The 12632-nt window shown below is 36.6% G+C and overlaps 1 protein-coding gene across 1 annotated transcript in view; it reads right to left on the reverse strand.

The window, feature by feature from the left end:
- cdc73 (cell division cycle 73, Paf1/RNA polymerase II complex component, homolog) overlaps positions 1 to 12611 on the reverse strand; it is a 42411-nt gene extending 29800 nt beyond the window's left edge. The window contains exons 1-7 of the mRNA XM_079614237.1: positions 12205 to 12611; positions 11103 to 11208; positions 10803 to 10872; positions 10647 to 10709; positions 10377 to 10429; positions 10162 to 10250; positions 6644 to 6857 (exon numbers count right to left, since the gene is read on the reverse strand). Coding sequence (XP_079470363.1) covers positions 6644 to 6857; positions 10162 to 10250; positions 10377 to 10429; positions 10647 to 10709; positions 10803 to 10872; positions 11103 to 11208; positions 12205 to 12335 — 726 coding nt within the window. The 5' untranslated portion in view covers positions 12336 to 12611. The remainder of the gene's footprint in view (positions 1 to 6643; positions 6858 to 10161; positions 10251 to 10376; positions 10430 to 10646; positions 10710 to 10802; positions 10873 to 11102; positions 11209 to 12204) is intronic.
- Between the last annotated feature and the right edge of the window lie 21 nt (positions 12612 to 12632).

Here is a 12632-nt window from a genome sequence, read left to right on the forward strand (position 1 = left end):
TCGTTGTTTTCGGAGTTGTCTTAAAGAATAGAGTAATACCTCGTAGTAACGTAACTGCATTTTTTGTGTGTGTAAAAACGTTATGTTTATGCATCGGGCTAATGCAAACAAAGACTGATTGTGCTTTTACAATATGAACTCTGGGATATGCTCGCTAACGTAACATTAAATTATTTATCTTATTTTTCGTTTTTTACTACAAACTATAAAGCATAATAATACAATATAATACAATTTAATTGATAAAAGCATCATTGTACTCCGTGTTAAAAATAAGTATTATCTCTGTAAACACTGCTGGGTCATCTGACCAATCAACGCAGATTAGCGTCGCGCAAAGGAGGGGTTTGAAAAACGAGTCGTTGAACGATTCATTTGGGAGTCGGTGAGCAAATCAGGTAAAAATAAATGCATATTATACGACAACAAAAGTGTTTTTTGTCATTGCATGCATGTAAAACTGTTGTTGGGGACTCCCTAAACAACATTAGGAACATTTTAAATGTCATAATAGGTACCCTTTAATGCGTCCCTAGCACCTAGTGTGTTTATCGTGCAATTTATGCGCAAGAATGAGTTTTTACGTGCATAGGATACGCATGGGTAGGTTTAGTAGTGGTGTGGGGTGCGTGTGTATTATACGTTTGGTTAGGATTAGTGGTGTGGGGCGTGTGTATTACATGCAATAAATTGCACGATAAACACAATATGTGCTATAGAGATGCATTTTCATGAGATCAGGCTGGGTAACACATTTGCCTAATGCCCACCTATGTTCTACGCTGTCCGCCCGCAAACAACTTGACCTGCCCTCAAACACTGTAGCTGGTTCTTGTGTATGTCGAGAAGACGCTGTTTTCTACTCTGCATAAGCAAATTCTCTTTGTAAACACTTTCAAAGGATGAGGATGTGAAGAGTCTGGTTAAAATATAACCTTAAAAAGGTTATATTATACTTAAAAAGGATAACCTTTTGACCAATGCTTCTCAAATCTCCATGAAGTCTAAATTAGGTTTACAAAACGCTTATCCATTAAAGATAGGACAGTACCTACTTTATCAGTAGGTATGATTATTTATTGATGTATATATTTTCTACTGGGTGTTCTACTAGCTTATCACTGAGAAACGTTCTGCTCAAATCGTGCTTGCGATGGAGATCCGGGTTGAATAACTAGTTCTTCCAATGTTTCATCGGACTCGAGCTCGGATTGATATGGTAAATTACTGTCTTTACAGTGTGTACAATCTATATAGGGTAATATGGGTGTTTAGCTTCCGACAAGTACTGTAGACCAATCACAGCAGAGTAGGCTCGTGACAAGGAGGGATTTAAAGAGACTGAATCATCGAACCTGTGTTTGAGAACCATGAAAAATGTGGTGATGTGCAATGTATGAGAAAATGAAAGCGTTTTTTGTAGGAGACCAAAGAAAAAAAATAGTATTTTCAGTCCCCCAAAAAATGGTTTTAAACCAGTTATTTATATATTCTGCTGTAGTGTCAGTAGACATATATATAAAACAAAAAATTGTAATGCACAAGCATGCAAAACAATTCCTGTGCACATGTGAATAGTTTCTCAAGGGCACAAAAAAGTTTATCATATACACTACTGTGCAAAAGTCTTAGGCATGTCATTAGATTTTCTATTATAGAAAACTAAACAGGGGCAATAGTCTGGAAATGCAAATGTTTTTCCATACTCTGCTTTCTTTTTTCCATACTTTTCCAAACCCCATAGGAACCCTGTAGATAGCAACAGGCCTGGGGGGAAAAAAAGTTTCTGAGACAAATTGTTCCGGTGGAAACACGGCTATTGAAGTGTGTAAATAAAACTGGGTAAGCAGAACAATGTGATTTAATCCAAGTAATGACTACAAATAATTTTCATAAAAACAAGATTAGCAGTTTGATCAATACAACTATCACTTGCAGGACAACCATTTTAAGATTTTTAGGGTGCTTTCACATCTGTAGTTCGGTTCATTTGGTCCGGACCAAGGGAAAAAATATATACTTTGTAGCATTTTTCAGGCGTTTTGGTTCCTTTTCACACCACACTGATTGCTCTGGTCCAAATCAGTTGATGAAACGAACCAAAACGCAGTCACGTGTCAACATCCACGTCACTCGTCGGCCAGATGGGTCTTGAACGCATTTCCACAACTGCACTTCGATTGGTCAAAATTAACGTGCAGGGAAATTCCAAATCTTGGAAGTAAACAAAGAGGAAAATCCAACAGACAACGTGCCACTTTTTACTATGGAGAGAGACGACTGCGTGGGCTGATTGTATCCCTGGTCATAGTTTATTATACAGGCTAGTTCTACAGCACTTTAGGCAAACAATAACATTCGAGAATGAAGCGAGGATGCGGCTTGAAAATAATGTTTTCATGCAATGATGTTTTAATTTAATAATGTTTAACGCACGCAAGTCACTTCATGAGGAGACGTGCATTAATGTTGCTAAACAGTGACATTATACACAGCGCAGACTCAGCTGACTACGGCAGCTGGTTTAGACCAAAAAAGAACTGCTTCTTTGGCAGTTGGGTCTGTTCGAGGTTGGATCACGTTCTCACCACAAACGAACCGCTCTAGAGTTCGTTTGAAAGCGTACTGAGACCAGCTTGTTTGGTCCCCTTTTGGTGCGCACCCGAGTGGGATTGCTGCATTCACACCTGCCCAAACAAACCGTACCAAGGGGGACAACGAACTAGTGCGATTCAACCGAACTAAATGAGGCAGGTGTGAAAGCACCCTTAAACACTGTAACACTAGTGGCAAATACACCCAGATAAAAACCCAGATGTACAGTTACATCATTTTCATGAGGCCGTAATAGTTTAATTATAATAAATATTTTTGAAAAAGTAAATACATTTTCACCAGGAATGCACCGGTACCACTTTTTCCAGGCCGAGGCCGATTTTTTTGGGTACTCGCTAGGTCTGGGACGAATCGATGCATTGAGATTCTACAACCGATTCTGAGCTTAGTTTTAACAGCAGACAACACTGCATGCTTTAAAAACAGCCGTACTCTGCTTGCTTCCAATTCCTTACAAACACTGCTTCGATCTTCTATTAAATAAAATCTTTCATAAAGGTCGAAAAGGTTGAAGCAAATTACAAGGGTGCTCGCAGTGGACCGTGTTTACATTAATTTTGCGTAATAAAAGCATTCTGAGGTGCGAGCACATTTAACCACTTACATGGGCTCTTCTTCCTGAGCATTTGAGCGTGTGGTTTAAAACTGGACTACAGCGCCGTCTGCTGTTAAAAACTAAGCTCAGAATATACTAATGTATAATACCTTAAATATGTAAAAATGACAAATGCAGATAAATAAATTAAAATATTAATTTTTGTTGGTTTAATTTGTTTAGCAATTATACATTTCCTTTATTAAGGAAATGTATAACTTCATACAAGTTAATTTCATGCTTAATTCTGCCTGTTAAAATGTATTGTGCAAGCTTCTGTTTCTTTTGCTGTTCATTCTATTGCTCTATCACATTTTATCTTTCATAGCACAGCACATATTTACAGCTTCTTCAGTAGGGCTCAATTGCTATACAAATAAACAATAGAACAAAGATACAAATGAAATAATGCTTTTCAAGTTAAGGTAGGTCTTACAGTAGTTTTCAGGAACAGAATTTGAATAAAGTGATCAAATGTAAAAATCTGCATAGTTTTCACTGTATAAAATAAATATAGATTAAATAAGGGATAATTCATATCCTCCTCTTTGCGTCAGGGGTCCTGCTCACCCTGTCAGGGTTTATTCTGTGATAACAACCGGCTGGAAGTAGATTATCCCGCTTATTACATGGCTACTTGCCACACAAGTAAATAATTAGACATTACGTTTAAAGAGCTAATCAAATATTTAGACCCAATATTTAAAGCTTCCGCTGAGAAAGCAGTTGCTAGCAAAAGGCAAATTCAAACTACAGACATTTAAGAGATACGGTAAACGGTCATAACACAAATAATTATGGGGATAAGAGATAATTTGACATGAAACTGTCATCTTAATCAATTACAGTGTACAAATGTTTTATTAGCTCACCAAATGCAAAACTTCCACGAGGAAAACCCATTCCTAGTAATGGTTTGTTGAGGACTAACATAGAACTGGATGGCGCGATTGACCAATCAGAATCTAGTATTCCACAGAGATGTGTAATAATCCTTATTAAAAGTTACAATTGAATGTTATTTAATGTGTATATTTTTTCTATAGTATTTGTCCTATTGTTTGTACTTTGTTTGTACTTATTTTTAATATTATATTTTTAATCAAATTGCCTGCCTTGCTTGATTACAGAATACTGACAGTCATGCGTGTAATGATTGCAGTGAGCTCAATAGAAATGTTTAAGGCTGTCTCTAATTTTGGTAATCGATTATTTTGACGATTAATCTGGTATTTTGTTTGTGTTAATAAAAATACACACAAGCAAACAATAGCATTTAAAATCATTTTAAATACATATAATATCAATGAGGCAACAATATTTGGTGCAATAGGGTCTGAAATCAAGTAATCATATGGTTTTATAGAACAACCTATTAAAATACAGTAGTTAACATTTGAAGTGATTAAAAAAAAAAGAGAATCAAAGTTGTCCTAAGACAAGATTGGGTATTGTTCAAAATTCATGTATAACTTTGATAAAAGGTTTTGATCCACTTCAAATGTTGACTTATGTATATAATATTATATAAATTATATAAACAATCTATTATGTTTTAGATATAATTATAATACAAGTGTAGAATTATGTATTATAACAAATGCCTGCAGAGGGCACCAACGGCCTGATGTTACACTTTACAGCAGATCAAACTTTTTTAAAGGGGACATAGGAAAATCTGACCGTTTCCATGTTTGGGTGCTATAATCGGGTCCCCGGTGCATCTCCCAACCCAGAAAACGTGAAAAGTGACAACCCAGTAAACTTTGTTTTGGTAAGCCTTTCTCTGTCTAAAAATAAGCTGATCAGATTTCACTCCCCTTCTGACGTAGAAAGGGGATCTTTTTATAATATTACCGCCCCAAAATATCTCGCTCAGGCTTCGTCCTTGTGGTATTTTGACCAAAAAAAAAAAAAGTCACAGCTGTCTTTTAGGGGCTGTTAACACCTGGTCACTTAATGCGTTTTTACTGATCGGAGAACTATCTGATTTATCAAACCGATTCCATTGACACCTGGTCACATAAACGCGTTTACGTAAAACAGATATAAATGCTATATGATGATCTAAAAAGGAGTTCATGTCACCAAAAGCAACAGAAATATAGATTTGAGTTTCATTTTATGGATCATCAGCTAATTGTATAAAAGTCAAAGACTGCGGCGATACGTGCTATCCGATCACAGAAAACGCATGAAGTGGCCAGGTGTAAACAGCCCCAAAAAAGACAACTGTACACCGCTACTGGTTATTTCTGAGATTTTGGATGAGATTCGCATGTTTTGTTATTGCCGGAATATCCGAAGCTCGTGTAAAGGATCAGTTCAGCTCAAACTTCTGAACTGGGTCGGGGAGCAGCAGCTCATTTGCATTTAAAGGGACACACAAACGGAGGGTTTTTGCTCAAACTCACAAAGGGGCAAATTTGACAAGCTATAGCCTAATAAATGATCTGGGGGGTATTTTGAGCTGAAATTTCAGACGCATTCTGGGGACACCATAGATTTATATTACCCCTTGTGAAAAGGGGCATAATGTCTCACCTTTAAATCTGGGAAGAAAAAGTAAATCAGTCTCAAAGTTCACATTTAATTCTGTGGGATTTTTTTCTTTAAGACCCATTAAAATGTCTACCGCAGTCAAATAAGAAAAGTAACAAAACAGTAAACTAGAAGCAAATCTACACATATATCGAATCAATTTGATTCAAAATCAAGAATCAATTTTTAAATCAAATCGTGAGGTACCAAAAGAATCCCACCCTAGCGATCAGCAATCAAGATCATGCAACAGAAGTGCGCCCTCTCTTTACCGTCAGTAAACGGTAGTAATGTGCCTTGTTTTACCTTCTTTGCTATTGCAATATCCGACTGAACTACAAACTTTCCAACAGTGTCTATTAAAAAGGAATGTGCGCTCGACAAGCTCAACGCGCGTTTCATTTACCAGCTCGCTCACACCAACTATATTGGCGTAAACATTTCATTTGTTTAATGCTAAACAATTCAGCCTTTTCTTCGTAGACATTTCTCTGATATATTCATTGTGCTCCATGTTTGCTCTGTTGACAGTATTTCTTTGTCACAAGCACTGTACACACGCTGCGTTGTATCGGAGCAATTTAATGAGTACACGAGCAAAGTACCGGTGCATCCCTAATTTTCACACACAATGACCAATTTGTTTATATAGATTAACAACTTGAAATAGATTTTCACTTTTTTGTTGCAACAGTTGAATTAATTTTAAAGATATTACTGTGGCAAAAGAGATAATTATTGAATAGAGATTACAAAATGTAATTGTTCTCATGGAAGGAAAAATGAGGGACTATGATGGCATCTATTTTTTTAATAGCCTAGCTGTTAATGCATGTAGAAGAGCCCTTGTTTTGATTTATTTTTTCAAGACAATTAGGGCACTCCGCTTACCTTGCCGCTGCTCTGTAAAATCGTCGTCCTCGTCCGCCACACTCTTTCTCTGCTCACAATGTCTCTGGTCACGTCTACTTCAGCATCCACAAAGCTTCTCTGTTTCTGGGTGATGTCATCGTCCAGGTCAGGCTTGATAGTAGAGCGCTTCTTGGCCATGATTTTAGCCTTGATGGCAGCGATCTTCTCCACAGACATGGCTTCTGACAGAGACCTAAGATCAGCAGAAGTAGGATTAGCTAAACTGAGGGACTCACAGGCTCAATTTAGGACAACTACGCAGTTAAGGGTCACAACTAAAGACTTAAGACTAACTTTTCTCAACTTTTACTATATTCAATATACAGCACAGCTTCAAAATTATAAAACGCTCTTTAGAGAATCCATTAATTACTTGCATTGCATTTTTTACAATGGATCTTTCAGACAAGTTTGTATGCATCGTGAACTCCCATAGTCAGTGATAAAGTGCTCCAATTATGCCATTTTAAAGGCTCCTAATTTTGTTTTGGATGTCAGTCGATATCGATAACTATCACAATAAATGTCAAATATTTTTAAGACAGATTTTTGCTCCCAAGTGAAAGTTGTAGAAACTAGATCATTAATTGTGGTTATAAAAAACTCTTTATTGTCAGAACATGACAAACACTTCAGGAGTTCGGGTTTTTTAATTCTTTACACTTTTTCAGTCATTTTTCCTTAATTCTATGAAAAATCAATTAATATTGATCCCAAAAATATATTTTATATTAAGTAATTGACCCTTTGAACCCCCAATCCTCCAGCGGCCCAGGTCACTAACCCTTGTAATAAAATTGCAATCAAAACACATAACCTATTTTTTTTAATAACAAATAGAAAATACAGATACAAACTCCAATATGAAATAAAATATCTTAATGGAAAAAATAATTTCTTGGTTTCTGCATGTCCTAATGGGTGATATTGCTTCAAGTCATGAAAAAGGTTTATGTTGCATGACTGACGCATATCTTCGGTACAGTTTACAGTGCAACAAAAAGCCAGGGCATAAGATATCTGAGTGCTTTGTTCTCAATAAGAACAAATAAGAAAGCAAAATCTACCAAGCCAGCAGAGTTAACTACTGCAAGCCATTTTCCCTTTCTGTCAAGTGATGACTGATCACAATCCTTTAGTCTTTTTACAGTGGAGTTGTATCACCAACCAGCGCTTGAGATGGAGTTTGTTTCTGCAGTCATATCCTCAACAAATTCATTACATTAAGGAAAGGAGAATGTTTTCGTATGTCTAGTATGTAACGTCATGCTATGTTCCTGCCTGTGATCTCTGGTCAATTTCTAATTGAGATTCTTTCATAAACGTGGCCCTTTGTGAGTGGTAAATTCCCATTTATGAGTAGGTATCTTTTTCTTTTTTTATATAAATTGACATGTTGTAGATTTATTTTCATTCCCCTAATTTTGGGGTTATGTTTATTTATTATTATTAAATAATCAAATCCAGATTATTGATTGTCTTGTGGGTGGAGGTGTTACGGCCCTGCCCCTGTTTTTTAAGTTTCTTTTGTGAGAATTCTAGGCCCAACTCCTCCTTGGCGGGCGGGATTGCCCTAATGAAAACCAGCTGCACCTGTGGCAACCTATTTAAGGAGCTCCTGGATTTTGTCTAGTTCTCTCTCATTTTTGTTTTGTCTTTGTTTGAAGGGTGAGTTCTTGAGTTTGTGTTCCCATATGATTTCTACAACTCTACAAACCCCATTTCCAAAGGTTTATTGATTTGATATTGTACTGATATTTACTATTATTACCTTTTGTTTTTACCCGAGACATGATTTGTTTAACTTTAAATAAACATATTTTCTCTATTTAAACTAGGGCTGGGCGATATGGCCAAAAAAAAGATCACAATATTTTTTTTTATATCAGTCAATATCGATAATTATCACGATAAATGTCAAATCTTTATTTCTTTCAAGCTTAAAGAGGTGGTTTTAAACTACTCTTTATTGTCAGAACATATCATGACAAACACTGGCCAAACAGGAGAACATTCACAAATCTGAGGTAGAACATTCAAACATTTGTCATTTTTCCTTAACAAAATAAATCTCTTTATTGGAAAATTAATTTCTTAGTTTCTGCATGTGCTATTGGGAGATATTGTTTAAAGTCTTGAAAAAGGGTTGTGTTGCCTGACTTTGATGGCACGCATCTTCAGCACAGTTTGCAGTGCAGGCTGCAATATTATTATTACATGTTTTGTCTCGAAACACATATTTGACAGTGAGTTGACAGTAGTATTAGCTTCAGTTAGGATGCAGATTTACTATGTTAGATTTATGTTCATTAACAAAAACAGTAAAATCTGTTTAAAAAAAAAAGTTACCACCTTATTTTTATTTGGTAAAATGTAATATTCTGACTGTTTGAGTTTTATTAAAATGAACCATTGGTCATCCAGTATCATGCATTTAGATCATGATAACCACAGATAAAACCGGGCATAGCTACAGCACCTCACTATCATGGCAAAATGTTACTTTTTATGGTTTCTATGGTATTTGTATGAAAAACAGTAGCCTAAATACATTATTAAATACTGTAATTATATTCCATTAGTCCTTTAATACATTGTCTACATTAATAATATAATACAATTCAATATGTATATCCCACATTTCATGGTGCAGTTAATATTACTAGGCTAACGTTAGTAAATCCATGGTAAATGATGGGAAAATGTACACGGAAAAGCCTTCTGACTATCGTTGCGCACAGTGTTTCTCCTGTTCATCAGCGCTGTCTCATCTTCCTTTAAACTGGTTTAAATCACTGAGACATTTGTGTTGTTCGCTGAATTCAAGCGCTTCTCGCTGGATCTTGTGACCGAGACCGATCAGAGTAAACGCATCTGCTCTAGTCAGTGAGCTCGCGCTGCGCTGCCGTTTGGACTTTGAGCCGAGCGGATAAATGGTCCGTGTGGCGCGCGGTTCAAATGAGTTGCGTTCCGCTTTCGGCGCATAAACATTATCGAACATTTATCGAACTACATCGTTTTATCGAGAAAAATATCATTGCGATAATTATCGTTATCGTTTTATCGCCCAGCCCTAATTTAAACCCATCTTGTGAATGAACTCTTTATGTTGTGACTTTGAGCCGGGTCGTAAAAATGCCAAACATGAATTTGATTGACATCATCAACAGGAACCAAACTCTTCCAGGGCATCAGCTACAACTACAGTGTTTGAGGGTCAAAGTAGACGTTCACGGGCAGCCAATAAAGACCATAGACTGGCATTATGCTAATTTGTTAAACCCATGCCGTTCGGGCAGAAAATAAGACTGGAATTACTGACGACTTGTTACAGGAATTTCTGAATAATTGTTTTTCTTTTGGGAGACAATAATGCCATTTATCTGCACTTTGATCATAGAAAGAACTTTTACATTCACAAACAGCTATATTACACCCAGCATGAAAGGTAATATCCAAAAGGGGCACTTTAAAACACTTGATCAGTTTGATCATACCTGATCTGATCCGTCTGCACAATGCTTTCCTTGTGACCCTCGAGACGAGCCGCCAGACGCTCCTTATCCAGACGCACGCGCTCTTCATCCTGAGAATCACATGCAGAAATCAGAAATTAGAATCGTACATCGTAGAGCTCTGCTTTTCAGCAATATAAAGGCAAGTAACGATTGTAAATGGAAAGTCACGAAATACGTGTTTAAATGTTTCTCACCTCAACCCGAGGTTTTTTAGCCTCTGACGACGCTTCATCCGCTGCCCTTTTAACTGTTAAAACAATTGTAAATGAATGCCAGTAAATGGGTGATTGATTACTTTTGACTACTTCATATCTTTAAAGACAAAACTTCAACTTCAAAATTCAAACTATGTTTCAGACTTTTATCACATGCCCTGTAACAAACATCCTAATTATGGCCTATTAAGCATGCTGATTTTTTTCATTGACAAGAACATGCTCAAAAGTAAAGAAAAATCCACACACCTTGTGTCGGCCTTTGTAGACCAATCTCAATGGGCGCACTTCTGTCGATACTCGTTGATGACGCTGTCAAATTAAATTAAATGTCACTTTAATTACTACTGTTGCTTTAGTAGTGAGTTGAATACGGTAACGTCTGCGATTTCTCATCACACTTACAGCTTTCTCCATTGAGATAGGATAGCAAGTCTTTTCTGTCGGGTCGTCTTACAACAGGGATGTTCTCTGTCTGCAATCAGAGAAACAGCTTTACCTTTTACTTTCCAATCAACTATGCAAAATGTGAACACTGTGTCCATGTTTTTCTTTTATAATGTAGAATATGTATAGGCAGTGAACGAAGCTTCAATTCAAATCTACACTTTAGGATATGGAGTCTCTTGCATGAAAATGATCACATATGAGGGTCCTTGGCATCTAAAAGATTAAAAATCGATGGTATAAATAATTTTTACTTACTGCAGCTCTCCGCACATAGGACGGATGAGGAAGATGCACATTGTTGAGCAGGAAAAGAATGGAGTCAAGAGTGTAATACTCTTTAGGCTGTCCCTCTTTTCCAGTTCTGTAATGACATTAAATTGCATGTCATATACATATTTATTTATACATACATGAAACAAGGTTAAAGTCTTTAGCATTTTTTGCTTTATAACATCAGGATAATTTAAATGAAAAGTGGGATTATAAGGTTATGATGATTATTATTTTCTTTATTTAAAAAAATTCTACCCCTACTGTACACGACAAGTAACAGATCTTTGACAAGTGCTCTGTGGTGACACCTAAATTTACTAGACAAAAAAAAAGGGAAGAACTAACTGAACCTGCAAGCCTGTCATTTTTTACCCTTTCATTATGATACACACATATCTCCACCTAAATACGTTACAAAACGCAACAACCTTGTATGAACCCTAGATATGACACATCACATGAGATCAGGTGGCTTCACTAACATAACATGGTCAGCTGTTTTGCACTACGTGAACAATAACAGAAAACCCTTACAAAAAATAATTGTGGTGGTTCCATGGTAACGTTACAGTGATTAGATGGAAATATTCTAGTAACGTTACTTTGAGACATTAAGTTACGTCTCAAAATATCCATGATCCATGTTATTTACATGTTACTTCAAGGTATAGCATGCACAAAAAACATAATTTGCAATTTTTAGATCCTATTTCGTAATACCAAGTTAATGATGAGTGATTGTTTACAAAGTTTTAAACTCTCACTCAGACTAAATGACAATGGTTGAACAGTAACGTTAACAAACGAGAAGTTGTCGCGCAGCATCAGTGAAGCCTACGATGTTGTCTAGGAAAACTACTCAGTGAGTAACGTTATTAAGGAACAGCCAAAACATTAGTTATAATCTACCGCTATCTATATATGCATTTACACTAGCTTACAGATACAGTACGCCTTCTCCTTTCCATTAACAGTTTAACACAACACGAGTTTCTCCACACGAGTCCATCAGTAGCGCATTAGCAGCTAAAGCAGCTCAGCTCAAAACAAAACGGAAAACTGAGCAGAACAAGCGCACACATACCCCCAAATGACATAGTTAGTCTTGACATTTTTTGGCCAGGAGAATTCTCCGAAAATAACTTCATCTCCTTTCGCAACGATCTCCTTTTTCTGGATATTGTACTGGCGAAGAACACTCAACACGTCCGCCATGATCGCGCCTCCTCATTACGAGTGTTTTATTTAAGACCCCGCAACTTCTCAGCACAGGACTGCTGCGAATAGTGCCTATGTCAAATTAAAGCATTTATAAGCTTGATCATCTTATTTGTTGAACTTCAACCGCAATAGGAAGCATATAGGCTGATTCAGTAAATGGATTATTCACAGGCGAATAGGAGGTATTAAAAAGTATTCAAGAATCGCATGCACAGATCAGGCAAACCCGGGGCATCTAAATCGAGCCTCTGTCAAGTATTAACTGTAAGCTATTAATTCAGTCATAGACGT

The sequence above is a fragment of the Phoxinus phoxinus genome (genome assembly GCF_949152265.1).
Source record: "Phoxinus phoxinus genome assembly, chromosome: 5".
In the NCBI taxonomy this organism is placed as follows: domain Eukaryota; kingdom Metazoa; phylum Chordata; class Actinopteri; order Cypriniformes; family Leuciscidae; genus Phoxinus; species Phoxinus phoxinus.